Source organism: Ahaetulla prasina, chromosome 5 (genome assembly GCF_028640845.1).
Source record: "Ahaetulla prasina isolate Xishuangbanna chromosome 5, ASM2864084v1, whole genome shotgun sequence".
Taxonomy (NCBI): Eukaryota; Metazoa; Chordata; class Lepidosauria; order Squamata; family Colubridae; genus Ahaetulla; species Ahaetulla prasina.
The window spans coordinates 27,631,853-27,651,146 of record NC_080543.1 but is presented as its reverse complement, the minus strand read 5'-3'; the positions used below and the strand labels follow the sequence as shown (position 1 = coordinate 27,651,146).

Below are 19,294 nucleotides of genomic sequence, written 5' to 3'. Positions count from 1 at the left end.
GCTTCACACAGCACAACACAACCTGCTGTTAAAGCTATGATTATATCCCACTCAATTCCTCCTGGTGTTTATTCTCCTCAGAATTGCCTCTAAACACTTCACAGAGGTTTCAGACAAGGTTAAAAAGGACAATCAACCCTATGCATACAAATGATAGTGAAGTTTTGATTTCCCTTTTTTTAAAAAATGAAAATTAATTCAGCATTTCTGAATAAAAGGGTTCCCCCCCATCACTATCCCTGTGGCCTTTCCCCATATTATTTTCCTGTCCTAGTTTGCCTTAAGGTATGCAGTCTGTAGTTCAGCGGTTTGAATCCCTAGTGCTGCGCCGGGTGAGCTCCTATTCCTTGGCCCAGCTTCTGCCAACCTAGCAGTTTGAAAGCACGTAAAAATGCAAGTAGAAAAAATATGGGACCACCTTTGGTGGGAAGGTAACAGCGTTCTGGGCACCTTTGGCATTTAGTCATGCCAGCCATGTGAGCATGGAGACGTCTTTGGACAGCGCTGGCTCTTCGGCTTTGAAATGGAGATGAGAACCGCCCCCTAGAGTTGGGAACGACTAGCACATATGTGCAAGGGGAACCTTTACCTTTTTAGTTTGCCTTCTTAACTACTATCCACCACAGCTTTTGGGAAAAGCACTAGAACTTGGGGAATGGCAGTGTCCCCTACCCCATCCTCCAGCAAAAAAATCTGCACTCCTTTGCTGTCTGTCCATTCCTTACTCAATCTAAACCAAACCAGGTCAGGCTTCCTTCATTCTTTATTTTTCTGCAGAGGGAAAGCATTTGAACAGGTGTTACTCAGCAGCCAACCCATGTTCGTTCCCTTCACTGTATTGCAACAAGCAGGATTTCTGCTCCATGAAAAGTTTATGTACATGCAAAGGATCTGTTGTAATAGCAAGGAAGAGAAATGACAGGTATTTCTTGTCTCCGAAGGAAGCCTGACAATGGCAGTATCTCTTGCTGATTAATGCATTTATTCTACAGTCTCCATCTTGATACAGATTATAACACTGCAGACTTCATGGTTTGAAACATCTAACTGACCATTTTTGCCCCTTCATGTTTTTCTTTTGAGACATTGTGGGGATAAATTCTGAAGAATTTCACACTCTAATTGAACACTTTTGGGTAACAAAGGAACTCTGGATTTGTCCCAAAGATGCTTTTTCAATAGGCCACTAGACTTCTCATTTTCCTTTCACTTCTCATCCAAGAAGCTTCTTCAGCTCTGACTGGCTGGTGGGGGATGGATTGATTTATATTCTTTGCAGACAGCTGGTCATTTGCATTCTTTTTAGAGAGCTGTTGAGGCCACTTGGAAGTTTGCCTGTGTCCTCAGGGTCACCTGAGTGGTGCAAATGGGTGTGGAGCCTTCTTGGAACTGCTGAAAGGATTGTGTGGTGGAGCTGTGTCTTCTGCAGGATGTTTTCTGCCCTGTGTCCTTTCACCGTGGAACTTAGACATAGGCTGTTGGGGATGTGTCTGTGTGGTGTGCATCTCAGACCAAAATGCAAATGGTTCCTGTTCCCTATAATTTTTTTCTGGAAATCTGTTCATACTGGATTTCTGACTGTTTCCCACTATGGACCAGCAAGCTTGTCTTTGACCTTTTTTAATGCTATGGACCCAATACTAATGCAAGACCTAATCAAGGAGGTCAAATGGGTGCTAGAAATCTGAGCAATTTATCTTCTCAGGCAAGTATTTGGTATGATGCGGGGGGGGGCAAATTTTAAATAGTGGCATCATTTCCTTCTATTCAGTATTAGTTTGTCCTTTTTAGAAGCCAGCCAGTGAACTGAAGCCTCTGAGTCAGCCCTCTCTTTAAGCAGCTGAATTGCTTCATAACTAACTTGTTTTTTGGAGGTGTGTGAAGGCAGTGCTCTTTATTTTTACATAAGACACAGAAATGAATAGGTCTTTTTTTAACTCTACAGCATATCCCAAATTAGAAAATGTTTTCATCTCTTGAGATTTGATTGGCAATCAGCTATTAAAACCTTGAACGCTGCTGATAAATAGATGAGAAGGCCAAGCAATGCATTCTCCTTAGTTCATGCTGTGAAAAATTCAATGGGTTAGAAAATAACCACAATGCTGAAATCTTATTGCATATGTATATTCAAGGTATAGGGATGCGGTGGCTCAGGGGCTAGGACGTTGAGCTTGTCAATCAAAAGGTCGGCAGCTCAGTGGTTCAAATCCCTAGTGCTGCCGTGTAACGGGGTGAGTTCCCATTACTTGTCCCAGCTTCTGCCAATCTAGCAGTTTCGAAAGCACGTAAAAATGCAAGTAGAAAAAATAGGGACCACCTTTGGTGGGAAGGTAACAGCGTTCCGTGCGCCTTTGGCGTTGAGTCATGCCGGCCACATGACCACGGAGATGTCTTCGGACAGCGCTGGCTCTTCGGCTTTGAAGCGGAGATGAGCACCACCCCCTAGAGTCGGGAACGACTAGCACATATGTGCGAGGGGAACCTTTACCTTTACCTTATTCAAGATATGTATTGATTTGATATAGGTAGTCCTTGACTTGCAACCACAACTGAGCCCAAAATTTATGTTGCTAAATGAGACATGTGTTAAGTGAATTTTGCCCCATTTTACAACCTTTCTTGTCAAAGTTGTTAAGTGAATCACTGCAATTGTTAAGTTAGTAACATGGTTGTTAAGTGAATTTGATTTTTCCATTGACTTTGCTGATCAGAAGGTTACAGAAGGTGTTCACATGATCAGAGGATGCTGCAATCGTCATAAATATGAACCAGTTGGCAAGCATCCACATTTTGATCATGTGACTATGGCAATTCTGCAATGGTTGTAAGTGTGAAACACAGTTCTTTTTCAGTGCCTTGTCACATTGAACAGCCATTGAATGTTATAAGTTGAGGACTACCTATATTTACATTTATATACATTTATATACCGCAGAGACATCACCCTGCCAACAAAAATGTGTATACTCAAGGCTATGGTTTTCCCAGTTGCAATGTATGGCTTTGAAGGTTGGACCATAAGAAAGGCTGAGCACTAAAGAATCGAGGCCTTTGAACTCTGGTGCTGGAAAAGAGTCCTGTGAGTCCCTTGGACTGCAAGGCGAACAAACAAGTCAGTCCTAGAGGAGATCAGCCCTGACTGCTCTTTAGAAGGCCAGATCCTGAAGATGAAACTGAAATACTTTGGCCACCTAATGAGAAGGAAGGACTCACTGGAGAAGAGCCTAATGCTGGGAAAGATTGAGGGCAAAAGAAGAACGGGATGACAGAGAACGAGGTGGCTGGATGGAATCACTGAGGCAGTAGGCATGAGTTTAAATGGACTCCAGAGGATGGTAGAGGACAGGAAGTCCTGGAGGAATGTTGTCCATGGGGTCGCGATGGGTCGGACACGACTTCGCAACTAACAATAACCGCTGGGGTGTCAAACTTGATTTCATTGAGGGCCGCATCAGAGTTGTGTTTGACCTTGGAAGGCTGGGGGGGACATGTGGCCAGGGGGCATGGCCATGGTGGGTGTGACATGGGACCGCACCTCCACACACATGGTTTTATACACTTATAAAAATAGAGAGGTGTACATTTTTGTGATTTTGTTTTTTTAATACATACTTGATCACCTTATGAGAAAGAGACCAGATCAAGAAACTGACTCCATAGGAAAACTAGAACTATAAATTATTGACATAGGCTACTGCCATGGGGCCTATGTGATTCCCAATGATTAAAAACAATAAAACAGCCAATTGGTAAGAGCTGTTAAAAACAGCAAATACCTAATGGTGCTCAGTCCCAATATTGTCACTTAACTTTCAAATGTTCCTCAGAACCAGGAGTGAAATTCAGCAGGTTCTGACAGGTTCTGGAGAACCGGTAGTGGAAATTTTGAGTAGTTCAGAGAACCAGCAAATACCACCTCTGGCTGGATTTTGCAGTATCCTTCCCCTGGAATGGGGTGGGAATGAAGATTTTGCAGTATCCTTCCCCTGCCATGCCCACCAAGCCACACACCCCAAGCCACACCACGCCCACCAAGCCACGCCCACAGAACCAGTAGTAAAAAAAATTGAATTCCACCATGGCCCAGAACAGTCTTGTTTTTACAGTCTTTCCAGGATAAGGGTGCCAAAGGGAAAGCGCTACAGCAGTGGGAAAAAACTGTCTCCAGAGCCTCCCTGTGTGATAAGATTTTAAGCTTTGCTTTCTGAGTTAACCATATGGAGCAGGTTAGTTCTACTTGAAAGAGGCAGTCCTGACAATTGTTGAGAATCACACCATGAAGGGTAGAGATTAAAATCAGCATTTGGATCTGAAAACTACAAATTTACTGGAAAAGTTGGTTGGATGAAATCCCTTACCAGTAAATCAATGGTATTTCCAAATTATTTTTAAAAGCAGTCCTATATAAATATATTGCAATAGACTAGCTTTAAGAAACCATGACAGGAATGACTGTCTGTTAATTCTCCGAGCTTATCATTCAACTGAATGATTCATACAACAACAAACAAAACCAAGGATTAGATTGGGAATTCAATAATAGTGTCAAAAAGCCATTTGACAACTTATATATATATAATGATATACTATTGTTAAATATCAACTCCTATAAAAATTGCTAATTACATATATCAACTTTGTTAAGATTTTACAGCTTTGTGACAATGCAAATAGTCTTGGACATTTATATGCTATTGAAAATCTAATTGTCTTGACTTTTAACTGGGCGAAACGATGTATCACAGGGCAACAAATTTTAAATCATTATGAATGGGATAACTTACGGAATACTAGTTATCTGGGATCCATGACTCCCAAGGGAATGAAATTTGGGGAAGTAGTGGCTACTTCAGTGTTACTGGCTGTTGCTATGCTGCTGGGCTGCTGGTGCAGTCATGAGATTTTCATTTTCAACATTCTGTGACAGTTTCCCAGCCAGTCTTGCAATCCCACACTTCCTTCCCCCACCAAGCAGCAATTGCTTACCTGTCTGCAGGAAGGGGAAAGGGAAGGGGAAGGGGAAGGGAACCCATGCCAACTTCCACATGCACTCCCAGACCTGTGCCATCCCCCCATGTCCTTTCTATCCCATCCACCTGAATGCCTTCCCTGACCCATGCATCACCTTTTGGGTACCTCCATGCACCTTTTCTGACCAATGCCATCCCCCGAACACTATCCCTGATCCATGCAGTATCCAAGTATCTTTCCTGATCCATGCCATATATCTTCCACACCACTCCCAAATCCTTATTCCTACCATGCACCTTCATTAACCTATGCCTACTTCTTATGCACCCACACCCTTCTTGACTACCCCTCCTGCATGCATTCTCTGACCTCCTGCATAGCATCTCTTGTGTACTTAAACCACATCAGGCCCCAGCACACCTCTCACACACCCTTATAACCCCCATGCTTTCTTCTTGACCCACACTGCCCCAAGGAAGGAAGGAAAGACTTTTTTTTAATGATCCCTGCCAACTTCTCACCAGGAAACTCAATATGCAGGCCAGCAAGAAGTTGGAAGTCGCTCCCACTCTCACTTATTTTTTTGCCCACCTGTTGTCATTCTTTTCTGTTTAGATAAGGAAATATCCCTGAAACAATGACCCAACAGGGCATGGATTGTCTAGTGTCAAAGAAACCCTAGGATTTGTCAGAAGCAAGTAACCTAGAACAGAAGCTGAGTTCAAAGCACTATAAGTTTATTATATGCAATTTATACACAAGAATCTGATCTATTAATGGTCAAACCAAATTGGCACTAAATAAGGGTTAATGGAATTCATAGGGAGTTGGACGTGGGTCTCTTGTGGAAGCATAGCAACTCCAAACTAATGATGCATTTGATCCTGCCCTCAGGCTCAGCCTATTCACCCTCTACAGAATCATTCCTATCTGATACTTTGAACAGATTCTGCTTTTTAGTATAGTCCAATGTAGGCAACTATGGCATTACAGATGTTGCTGAATTAAAGTTCTCATCATCAGCATCCAAATATATTAGACTATAATTTCCATAATTCCAAACAGCAATAATTGAGCCATGTCTCCTAAAGATTCTAATATAATTGAGCAAAATATGGAGCCAGATTGTCTACCTAGATGTCTTCTAAACCAGCTATATTAGATTAATTCCCATTATCCTAGGCAGCAAGTTGTCTAGGGAAAATAGGTATTCCAACACATCTGGAAATTATAGATACTAGCTGCAAGAGCAGATGTTGAAAATGGACTGATTCAGTATTCACATACAGTTCACTGACTGAATAATACAGTGGTGAAATCCTACCGGTTTGCACTGGTTCAGGCAAACTGGTAGTAAAAAAAAAAAAAAAAGCTACCGGTTCATGCAAACCGGTATTTCTGACAATCAGCTGTGCAGCGCGATTTATATTCACTAGAAAGCAGGAAATCGCACGGCACAGCTGTTCCCTCCCTCGCTGTTCTACTTACCTTGTTAAGCGTCCTTTTTCCGTGCAAAGCGTGCATTTGGCGCACATTGTGTTTGCGTGCATAGAGCATGCACTTGGCGCGCATTGCACATGCATGGGCAGCGAACCAGTGGCAAACCGCGGAGGATCTCACCACTGATAACAGATAATGACAATCTATAACACTGTGGTTTAGAAACAATGGCTTGGCGCATACTCAGTTATAATAATGACTCCATCAAATCATGGTTAAAAAGAAGCATGATTTACCGGTAGCACCAGACAGCTTCTTATATTCCTGGTAAGATTAAATTTAAGGATCAAGTCTTTCCAAAGGCTATCTAGAGAACCTGATGGATGAACAGGGGTGTTCGAAAGCAAAATAAAACTGTACAGCTTTCTCCTGAATTTTTTTTTTTATTTGCATTTATATCCCGCCCTTCTCCGAAGACTCAGGGCAGCTTACACTGTGTTAAGCAAGTCTTTATCCATTTGTATGTTATATACAAAGTCAACTTATTGCACCCAACAATCTGGGTCCTCATTTTACCTACCTTATAAAGGATGGAAGGCTGAGTCAACCTTGGGCCTGGTGGGACTTGAACTTGCAGTAATTGATAAGAACTTGCAGAATTTGATAAGGCGTTGCAATCAGCAACTATGTGAGTAATATTCAGTATACTCTACAAATCTACTAAAAATGCTACTGATTCATGGAATTTATTCCTGGGTAATATATTTATATCTAGAAATTTTGCATACTCATCTGTCCACTGACTTTGTTTGGATGTTAGTTCCATTGTCATGGGGCACATAAAAACAATAAAAAGTAACCTTTTTAATTTTCCCTTTAGTTTGGAGAAGCCTGAGCTACTGTACAAATGACAAAATTGCCCTATAAATGAAGCCGATAGATACCGTACAGCTGATTGAATAATCTGTAAAACACACATCATAGGTCAGTGACTAAGAACTTAATCCTTATTTCATCTTGGAAGTCCATTGGCCTTTGCCTCAAGTAAGTGCACATATGAATTGGAGTCTTAATCTAGTATCATTACTTAATCTAGAAATCATTACTCATGCACATTACTCAATTCCAGACTTTTTCCCTTTTAAGAACAAACGCTGGAAGCCAGAAAACACTTTGAAATGTCATTTAGCTAAATCAACAAGATAAGAAATACTATTATAGTATCCCATTAATTCCCCAGATTCATACACAGCCCTGGATTATCTTGGTTATTTTCTGTCCAGCTATTATGCAAGTACAATCTTGGTTAGCTTTCTCACAATCGCCCAAGATCAGCTGGAGGTTGAATTCAGTGGCCCTTTTAGAGCATTTTGTAACACAAAGCATGTTGCCATTTCTTTCTATGTAGGGAGGAACCACCTTAAAATATAATCAATCAAAATAAACAAGTTATAAATGTATCTTATAGACAGGGAGATAATTTAATCCTATTGGCTATCCAAGGAAACTGAAATGTTAGATCCTACATTTTGGAATTATCAGAATTTGATGAGTTATAATTGTATAATTGTAGCAGTTAAAGCATTAAAGAAAGAGGAAGACCCAAATTTTAATCACTGTCAATCACGGAAACTCTTGGCGCTTGTGTTGTGACCTAGGCCCAAGTAATTATTACCAGACACAATCAGTTCTAAACAAACATATTTTATTAGAACAGCTGAGAATTACTTCATTCTCAGTTTAGTCCAAATTAAGTCCAAAACAAAGTCCTTCATAAAAAGTCCTTCGGCCTTATCATCACAAACCTTTGTCTTCTTTGGCACCCTGCCAAAGGCTTTTCTTGGCAAGAACCCCATGAAGTTCAGAAACAGGAGACAAGAAACAATTGTAATAACATTGCTTTCCTACAAAGAACCCAAGAGCCGTTGCTGCTCTTTTAAACCTTATGGGAGGGGCCAATCATCTCCTGGTCTTACTCCAGAGTCGTCCTTTTTGCTTTAGCTGCTCTTGCCTTCTGGCAGCTCTTCGCATGCATGCACTAGGAACAGGCTCCTCCTGTTCCTCTGCCTCCCTGCTGTCCACCTCTGGAGGCTCCGGAGTTGCGCATTGCTCCCAAATGGCCCTGGCCCCTCTGCCTCTGACACAGAGCCCTCGTTTGGTCCTTCCCGACTCCAGGACTGACCCATTGTCCTCCCCAGACTTCTCACTGTCCGACTCCACTGCCAGCTCCGCAGGCTGCTGGCAGATCACAACAGCTTGTTTGTTTTCTTCCAGACGTTTCATTACCCAAACTAGGTAGTTTAGGTAATGAAACGTCTGCAAGAAAACAAGTTCAGAGAGCACCAACAACTCATTTCACACCTGAGCTACAAATATTCTCCTTTAATGGAAACTGTTTGAGTGACCTATTGGTTATTATTGAAAGAGAGTGCTTTGAGCTCCTGGAGAAAAGTTGGGGTATAAATCTGGTAAATAAATAGTTCCCTTCCCTTATTTAAACAGTAAAACTCTATGGAACAGAAATATAGCTTTAATTCAATCATTTTTTTTATTTTGTTCCAATAGGTAGGGGAGGAAGAAAATTTCATATGAAAGTAATTCCAAGGACGTTTTATATTTTTATCTAGATAGATAACAATAGCATCAGTACAAAAATAAAAATCTTCTTATAAAGGTGTAATTAATAAAACAGTTTTGAGCAAAGGTCATTTCAAGTCTATTTCACTTTGGATGAAAGAGCCTGTTTAAAACGTCTCTTGAGGTCTTGCACATTTGGAGATTTGGGACGTGGGATGATGGATGACCTTCTTTTGTCTCGGCTGCCATAACTGTGCTGTTTACTAACTTCTTTACAAAGGTATTGAAAGACATCGCATACACCTTGATAATTATCACTCGTCGAGACTTCCAGAAACACAACACCCAGTTCATTGGCCAACTGTAAGCCATCATTTGCTGCAACCTGTCGGGAATGCATCAAATCCCCTTTGTTCCCTACAATGATGACTGGGATTTTTGAGTCGGGGCGAATCTTCTGGAGGTGTAGAAAAAGTGGCCGAATGAACTGGTAGCTATGATGGTCGGTAATTGAGTAGACTAAGAGAAAACCATCTGCCCACTTGAGACAACCAGAAATCGAATCCAGCACTTGCGGTAAGTCTTCTTGGATCTGAAAAGAAGGAATGATTATTTTCATACATTTATAAAGAAGAGAAGAGGTTTCAGTTGCAGACATAGTTTCAGTAAATAAGCTCATCTCACAGCTGAACTATTCACTGTTCAATCTTGATCATCATAATACGATGCAGTTGGATGCCTGGATGGCACAGCTTGAAGCATCAAAAGAAATAATGCTCTTGGGAGTGCTCACATTTAATCCCAAATGGATCATTTAAAGGTTAGATGCATCTCTTTCAGCATTACCCAGAATGACACATAACTATAACTCCTATTAATGCTTAAGGCATACATTTTAAATAACCCAAGAAATGGTAAGATTTTCCAGGGATTGCAATCCTAGGAAAATTGATCTGGGGCACTTTGATTATGTGGGATTTCTTTCTAATATATCTAGAATGTGTGCCTGCAAATTACATCCTAATTTAATTGGAAATCCCAATTATTATGGGATATTTCAGATTGAAAGTTCTGAGAACTGGTAAAACTATTAGCAGTGGCAACAATATTTGACTTCCTGGTTGTTTGTTAATGCAGTAAGAATTATAGCTTTATAGGTAATCCTTTTGTTACGACTAGTCACTTAGCAACCAGTCAAGTTACAACAGTCCCCCCCCCAAAAAAAGCTACTTCATCCCAGTTCTAAAGTTACAATGTGCAGTGCCCCCCCCTCCGTGTCACGTAACATAAATTTTGGGCATCTGGCAACCAGCCCACATTTGCTTTATGGTCATCTGACCACAATTTACCATGTTTTTTTCTGGAAACTGGTATTTTTTGTTTCCACAATAAAACACCCCATAGCAAATATGGGTGACCACAGAATTCATTTAACAACCAATGTGTTCATGTAATGACCACTGCCAAAAAAAAAAGTCATAAAATCAGGTCTGGTCACATAATGACCAGCTTTACTAGTATCAGAACTTATCACCATAATTGTATAGCTAAATTACTATCAGTTGGGAGACTCTTTAACAATAGAATACTGCTTTAATAAATGAGGTAAGATGACTGCATTATAAAACCCTAATCAGCTTTTCCTATATTTGTTTCCCCTTCATAAAAAGTAATTTGAAGCAATGAGCAAATAAAAATAAAATGAATAAATATGGACAATGCCACAATGCCACTGTGTTTCTGAAACATAGAGGGAAGCAAATCCCATTTGGCCATCAGAACCAACATATTTTAAGATTATTTTGTACCTCCGAGCATCCTGGTGTGTCTTGGATCTGCAGAAACATTTGGTCACCTTCTATATGAACAAGTCTTGAATATAGGTTCCCTGGAAAAATGAACATGAAATAAGCGAATGACAAACTTGTACTTATATTGGTGGCAAGAAATAACCTAGAGCAGGGGTCTCCAACCTTGGCAACTTTAAGCCTGGAGGACTTCAACTCCCAGAATTCTGGAAGTTGAAGTCCTCCAGGCTTAAAGTTGCCAAGGTTGGAGACTGCTGACCTAGAGAAACAGGACAACTACTGGTCTCCTTCATGTTGGCCCACAACACCCCAGAACTGGGAAGCCCAGAAAACCAATACTGGTTAGGTTCTTAAACCCACCTAAAAATATGACTGCCAACAATGAAACTGGTTTAATTGTTCCCCATTTTGAGTTGTGGAACATCTGAAAACTGATGTAAACCTTAGACATGAAACGTGACCAAGATTTCTTAAAGTCCACCCAAATCTTGGGGGAAGGGAAGGAATATCCTACTCTTGCTTACTTCAGATCACTATCCCACCTTCTGCAGCTCATGTTCAACCCCCAAAACATTAAGTACAGCCCCCCAACCACCATAAACCTCTTCCCAATATATGCAGAAAAATGAATGCCGTATAATGTTAAGACTAAGCTTCAGAATGGGATTCTGGCGCTTTAGTAAGCAGTTTTCAAAGCCTGATTTCTTTTTTCTCCTCTTTTCTAGGACGGCTAGTAGGAAAACATCTGCACTCCCAAGCTTTCTAGAGGTCCCAAAAGGAAGGGGGCCAAAAGAGATTCCTTATGGCTACTCTCACTCAGACTTCACAGCTGGCTTGTAGGAAGGGAGAATCCTTAAGAATAAAACTCACCATAACAATGTTAGCGTGAATTGGATTAATATAAATGAAACTTAGCTAAATTTGTTCATATATAATAGAGCAATGTTTAGATAGAACAAGAAACATACAGATGAAGGTAGAAATAAAGATGAGGAATTAGGCATTTTTTGAATATGTATGTTTGAACAGTATAATAAGGATTACTTAAATTTGAGAAATGGGATAGATTACTAATATTGTTATTGTGAATTGGATTAGTATGAATGATACCAAGAACCAACTCTGCTCACACACAATATAAATGTATAATTAATAATAATAATAATAATAATAATAATAATAATAATAATAATAATAATAATAATAATAATAATAAAAAATATATATATATTACAAAAAAAAGACTAAAACTCACCAGTGTTGGGTTCATAGTCTCCAATAAACCTTTTGGTGAGGAACCGGACAATCATGGCTGGGAAAAAAAAAGAGACTTTTTTTTGTTTGTTCAATGAAAACAGCTGGAGAAAAGACTAATCCTGCCATATAACCATTTGTAGCAAGCAGCAGGGCTTCCCAGAAGGTGAATTGGGCTATATGGCATCTGGATTTAGGAAACCAAATGAAGAGCTTTTGATGCCTGTGGAAGCATGGAGGAATTTTCTGCTTAACTCAAGAAGAATTGGCATTGTGCTTGAAAGGGAACTCTTTAACCCACCCAACCAGTTCACCGCTGCCGCTTGCCCATCCCGAAGTCCTTCCAGACAGCTGGTTTTTTCATTTCACCGGCTGATGGGCGTTGCATTCCTGCATATCTGGACGACATTGGGATGGGAACGGTAGACAGGACTTCACCTATCAGGGGTTTTTCCCTCCTCACCCCCAACATTCCCACCTTTTTCCGCCTTTTCCACGCTTCCCACACAGCATCCTTATTTTATTATTTCCAGACCCTCGTTTTTCATCTTCTCTCCTGCGCCCGCGTGCCCCGATCTCAATCACCGCGCAGGATCCTTCCTTTCCTCTTCGCCCACCCAGATCCCCACACAGCCGAGCCGACCCTCGCCCCCTGGCCACTTACCGCTCTTCCCCACGCCCCCTGTTCCAAGCACCGCCAATTTCACCTCCTTGACGAGGAACTCGGACGGGCATTCTTGGATGGGCGCTAGAAGATAATTTTGGGACATGATCGACGAGAACCGCATGGGAAAGGCCAGCCCTCCAGCCCCAGAAAGAGAAATACGGGATCGGCGGCAGGAGCCTTTGCCCCAAATGCATTCAGAGCGCGGAGGCGACGAACCGGCACGGCATCCAAGCGAAGCCGCTGCAGCAGCTGCCGGGGAACCGCAGCTCGCGCGGCGCTTTTAAAGTCAGCCCAAGTGCGATAAAAGCGCCACCTCCACCCACGCCCCTCTTTGGGAAGGCCCGGCCCTGCGTACGCACAAGGGCGGCCAGCTGTACGCACGCCCCGGTTCCTACCGCCAGCAGCCGTAGACAATAGAAATAAGCTGGCGATGGCCAAGAGATAGCAAGCGGGCGAGTTTATGGGGACAGCCCGTCCAAGGATTTCACCGGTGCATCGTAAAAGCCAGGTTTCCTTTTTATGGTATTTGGGCTGGCTTCCGGTGGGAAGGGGGATGAATGGGCTCTCATTCCGAAAACCAGAAATGAATTTCCCTTTTCTATTAGTGTGAAATGGGTGGGATCGCATACCGTTAACTACAGTTAATATAATGTATATACAATATATAATGTAGATAATGTAGGTACAGATATCGACATACCCCTAACATCCTGGACATAAATTGTCTCAACTTATACCCTCAAAACAACGCTATAGGACACTGTACGCCAGAACAACGAGACACAAGGACAGTTTTTCCCCCTGAATGCCATCACTTTGCTTAACAACTAATTCCCACAACACTGTCAAATAATTTACTAAGACTGTATTACTATTAGTCTTCTCTTCCTTACGAGTATCTATCTCTTCTCACTTATTACTATAACCATGTTGCTTGTATCTTTCAATTTATATTGTTTTTGTTTGTTTCCTAGTACGATTTGATAGCTTATTTGTAACCTTGACTATCACTAAGAGTTGTATCTTTTTATTCTTGATGAATGTATTTTATTCTCGTTATATACACTGAGAGTATATACACCAAAGACAAATTCTTTGTGTGTCCAATCACATTTGGCCAATAAAGAATTCTATTGTATTTAGGTTCTTCTGTGTAGTAAGCATCACTCATTCCCCAATTCACATGAAATGAATGAATGAAATTGACCCATTTTGTTCGCACATTTTGTTGCTTATCTGTGGGGACATCACTGGTAATGTGTTTTCTGTCATCTATTTCATCTGATTTTTTTTAAAGAGAAGATATAGCTTACTCTAGGATGACTCTTCCATGTTTTATAAGAGGAGTGTCTTTTGTCAGGTGCAGAGATGTGTCACACAGGTAATCCTCAAAACCTTTCATTTCCATCTTTTATCTAATTTCCCTGAGAATAAAGGCAACGTCCTTGCATTTCCTTTCATTGCTTTGCAGTTGTACATCAACATTGCAAATAGTGTAATTGCCATGGAAACAATAGTAGGCATGGCTTTAAAAGGCCTGGGGCTGTGTATGTGGGAAGGGAAGAGAGGTTACTCAGAATACCATTTGTATGCAAATTAAAAGCCTAGTAATGCATTCATCCAAGGAGAATCTTACTACAGGAGATAAAAACTGAAGGTCATTCACAAAAGCATTTTTTTTGCACCTACTAGCAAAACCTTATCAAATGGATTCCAAAAGGAATCATGTATATTGGGATGGGACAATCCCTGTTTATTTAATTTATAGATATGATGACCATATTTTCTTCAGGGAAAAAAAGGATAAACTTGAAAGGGGCAAATCTGAAAGAGGTTCATTAGAATAAAAAAAGTCAAGGACTACTGGTACATTGTTGGAAGATCTGAAGGACCAGATCCAGTTAGGATCAGTTTGTCATGTTAAAAAAATTTAAATGTGTGATCATTAAAGATCAACCACTTGATGGCCCATAATCCTATTGCTTTCATTTTATAATAAACCTGTATCACAAGAGATACATTGAATGACTAATTATCACTGCTCAAGCTAAAAAATGTTGCTGAAGGATTAAAATTACGAATCACATTTTCTCCTATGAATGAAGATAATAAGCACACATCCAATCATAATAAATGAGGCTATAGTCCTCCAGAGAAACACACTTCAGCAAATTTCACTGAAATTTTCAGGAAATGTTGATCTAAAATGGATGGAGCTATCATAATATCGATCCACATCAAACATCATCATCCACAGAGACTCGTATTCGGAGAGGCAGCCTAATAATTGATCAGCTCCCGTTCTAAATTGCTTCAATATAAACTCAGTGTTTGGCTATGGAAATCATGATAGTAGGCTACAAATGTGGGATGTATTAGCAGTTGCCAGTGAAATGGAGGAGTGGGAGAAAACTCTAGAGACAAAGAAGAAAACTCTTCCACAGAATGCAGTATGAAATGTTCACATTCCCGATTCTAATGAGTCACCTAAGTCCTCTTCCCGGGCACTTCTAGAGCTATTTTCCTGTCTCTGGTTTGCTCTCCAGCAATTAGTATTTCATAGCCACTAAGCATGCTCATTTTTAATTGGGCTAAATCAGAAGAATATCAACCTTTTTCAGCCTAAGGGCCACATTTTGCAAAATGTGATTGGTGATAAAGATTACTGTACACCCAACATTTTATGGACATCTACGTGTTTCCCCGAAAATACGACCTATTCCGAAAGTAAGTCTTGGCTTGATTTTTACATGTATGGCCAATATAAGCCCTACCCCCCAAAATAAGCCCTAATTAAGACAACGCCCACTCCAGGGTGCACGGGTAAAAATTAAGCTAGGGTGTGAATGGGGTGTGTGGGTTTGGAGCTGCCCTACTATTTGCAGCCAGGCCTCACACACCCTGACACCTGCCTTGCCAGCCCATTTCTTCTGCAGCTTGCAAGGCTTTCCTGAAGGCCTCTGTAGCTGATAAGAGCACTCCAGATCGATCCAGAGGTCTGTTACGGGCTGCAAAGGCCTTCAGGAAAGCCTTGCTGGCTGAAAAAGTTCCTGAAGATCTCTGACAGCAAAAAGGAGGCCTGGGGCAACACACACAAGTGAGGTGAGTCAGTGGATGACACCCTCCCCCCCCCAGAAAATAAGACCTGGTGCCTTTTGTGGTGGCAAAAAAAAATAAGACAGGGTCTTATTTTGGGGGAAACACGGTAGTTCTAGGGTTGTTCATCTGGCACAGAATATGAAAACAGTTAAAATATTTGAGTTCCCATCATGTCAAGTTTTCATGCTCATGTGCCATCTTACTCTTATTTCCTTTGCTCTCCTGCCTCTATATACCACTTTTAGACCAATTACTGTGTTCCTAAACCTAAAATTGGAGCTTCTTGTTGGGTTCATGCTCTTGAACTGCTCAGTCACTCATAGTTCCAGTGCGTCTGTCTCAAAAGCAGAGCTGGCAATGAATTTATTGCATAGTATGGTTTTATTGTGTTATTATGATATTTTTATAAAATGGTTTCAGAACGTTTTCTGGATGGACAGTAGTAGCCCATAACAGTGTTTCTCAACCTTAAGAACTTTAAGATATGTGGATTTCAACTCCCAGAATTCTCCAGCACGAGGAATTCTGGGACTTGAAGTCCACACATCTTAAAGTTATACTGTTAAAGTTATAAAGTTAAAGAAATATTAGCTTGTGGTACAGAGAGGCCAAATTTATGCCTGTCTATCATAGCTGATTATCTTCGCAAAGGCTTTTTTTTCCTACTTAGGAATAGGAGATTATATTTTTTGTTTTACTGCTAACAAAGCAAAGTTCTGCTAAAATTCACATTACAATTTCTAAAAAAAAACAGTCTTCCCTTAAAAAAGTGGTACCTGTTTTTCTACCTCATTCTCTCAGTGTTTCAGAATATGGCTTTCATTTAGTTATTTTCCCCCTAACTAAGTTCTTATTTTTGAAGTAACATGGGGTATTATTCATTACTAAACTATACTGTATATCCATTATCCTGATGATTGTTAGTTGCCCACATTTCCTAAACTAAAATAACTAATGAGAAATATTCTCTTATAGCGTTTTCTCTTGGGATTTAATTGAAGTATAAAAATCCAGAGGCTGCATATTCCTATCCTAACAAGTGATAATGGAATAGTGTAATTCAGGGGTGTCAAAACTTGAGGGCCGCATCAGGGTTGTGTTTGACTTCATGGGGCTGGGGTGAGCGTGGCCAGGGTGGGATTGGCTAGCTTGATGTCACTCGTTGGGGGTGTCTGTGGCGGCCCGAGCATTCTGCCAGTGAAAATGGGCTCCCGGGTTTTGTTTTTGGCTATGACAACTTTCTGCAACCCTCTGCCAGCGAAAACAGAAATCGGGAGGGCCGCACATGAACCTCGCAAGCTGGCAGAGGCACTGTGAGCCAGTCCTTTGCTGTTTCCAGGACAGCCCCATGGGCCAGATCTAAGCATCCCGCAAGCCGGATCTGGCCTGCGGGCCTTGAGTTTGACACCCCTGGTGTAATTAATACAACAATGCCACATTTCCATGAGTTATTTCACTAAAACTTTCTTTGAAAAATATTTGAAGAGCAAATTCTCTTTTATCAGATTGAAGGCCAGTAAAATACTTAGGTGTTGCCCATGGAAACTAACTAGAAGTCGACTTATTTACTAATTTTACCAGGTTATATAAATTATGTAAGTTATGTAAGTAAAAATACAAGAGAGAGGACTGTGTATTGTATACCATATAAAAACTAACACTTTAAAACATAATCTGTAGGGGAGAAAGCCTTCAGCTAACATGAATGTCACTTATACAAAGGCATTAGTTGCTCTCTATGCAATCTACTTTTTATGGTTGATCAGAATTACATTTTGTTATTGCTCCTAGCGGTAGTATCAATACCACTAACGTCAAAATTAGGAGAGCAACAACCATATTGTAGAGGGAAGATGTTGTAATGCCTCCAACCTTTCCACCCCCAAATAATTTTTACAGCAAAAGAAAAAAGAATTTTGATCAGAATTTCAAAATGCATTTTAATTGTCCAATCACAGAACGCTGTCTCCAACCCTGTACCGTGGCAGAAAAATCAAGAGTCACGTAGTTTCCATGGCATATACTGCAAATTGATTTTGTATATAGTTTCCATAGTCGTTATTACATCGTATCAATTAATGTAGCTGCCCAAATATATGACTTTGGATGGTTCACAAACAATTTAAAACAGCAAAACAATTCAAAAAACTATACAAAGAAGCTAAAATATATCCTATTATCATCCATCAATTGCAACTGAAAAATTATTATCTCAGTCTTTCTTCCCAAAGTACTCTAGCTGTGTGAAATTAGATGAAGACACAAATGGGTATCTTTTTAAAAAAATATTTTTTTAGTTTATAGTTAGCATCCACTTGTTTCTCTCCAAAAGCAGATTCAATATAGCTTGTTATCAAAGATTCAAGTCAAATAACTATTTTGGAATATTTTATAACAGGAAATTTCCAGGTACAGAAATACATGACTTAAAACATAAACATAGCAGCTTGCATAAGATAAGCCATGATTTGGTTTGTTTAGGTATTGCTTAGTGTATAATATGTTTAGTAAGCTCAGTAAATCATGGCTTATTTCAAACAAATTAACTGAGTTGGAAGGGACCTTATAGGTCATCTAGTCCAACCCCTGCTCAAGCAGGAGACCTACACCATTTCTGACAAATGGCAGTCCAATCTTTTTTTGAAAGTCTCAAGTGATGAAGCTCCCACAACTTCTGAAGACAAGCTGTTCCATTGGTTGATTGTTCTCACTGTCAGAAAGTTCCTCCTCATTTCTAGGTTGAATCTCTCCTTGGTCAGTTTCCATCCATTATTCCTTATCTGACCTTCAGGTGCTTTGGAAAATAGTTTGATCCCCTCCTCTCTGTGGCAGCCCCTCAAATATTGGAAGATGGCTATCATGTATCCTTCTCTTCACTAGACTAGCCATGCCCAGTTCATGTAACCGTTCTTCATATGTTTTAGTCTCCAGTCCCCTAATCATCCTGGTTGCTCTCCTCTGCACTTTTTCTAGAGTCTCAACATCTGTTTTATAATGTGGTGACCAAAACTGGATGCAGTACTCTAGGTGTGGTCTTACTAGGGCTTTATAGAGTGGTATTAGTACCTCACTTGATCTTGATTGTATCCCTCTGTTAATGCAATTTAGGATTGCATTGGCTTTTTTAGCTGCCACTGCACACTGCTGGCTCATATTTAGCTGGTTGTCCACTAAGATTCCAAGATCCCTCTCACAGTCACTGCTATTAAGCCTGGTTTCCCCCAGTTTATATGTGTGCTTTTGGATTTTCTTACCTAAGTGTAAGACTTTACTTTTCTCATTGAATTTCATTTTGTTAGATAGGGCCCAGTGTTCAAGTCTGTCCAGATCTATCTGGATCCTGAGCTTATCTTCTAGGGTGTTAGCTATTCCTGCCAGCTTAGTATCATTGCCTTATACACTGTAAGCCGCCCTGAGTCTTCAGAGAAGGGCGGGATATAAATGTAAATTAAAAAAAAATCTGCAAATTTGGTGA

General features: G+C 40.5%; 1 protein-coding gene across 2 annotated transcripts; it reads right to left on the bottom strand.

Annotated features, from left to right (window-relative positions):
- Nucleotides 1–8,963: 8,963 nt before the first annotated feature.
- Nucleotides 8,964–12,955, bottom strand: RASL11A (RAS like family 11 member A). 2 transcript variants are annotated; one of them, XM_058186310.1, is made up of 4 exons: nucleotides 12,718–12,955; nucleotides 12,055–12,111; nucleotides 10,778–10,879; nucleotides 8,964–9,561 (listed from the first exon to the last, which is right to left on the bottom strand). In XM_058186310.1, exons 1-4 carry the CDS (start codon nucleotides 12,839–12,841, stop codon nucleotides 9,131–9,133), a joined length of 714 nt encoding a protein of 237 aa, XP_058042293.1. In that variant the 5' UTR covers nucleotides 12,842–12,955; the 3' UTR covers nucleotides 8,964–9,130. The 2 variants fall into 2 exon arrangements, with proteins under 2 accessions (XP_058042293.1, XP_058042292.1); XM_058186309.1 differs by having other exon boundaries at nucleotides 8,964–9,583; nucleotides 10,800–10,879.
- Between the last annotated feature and the right edge of the window lie 6,339 nt (nucleotides 12,956–19,294).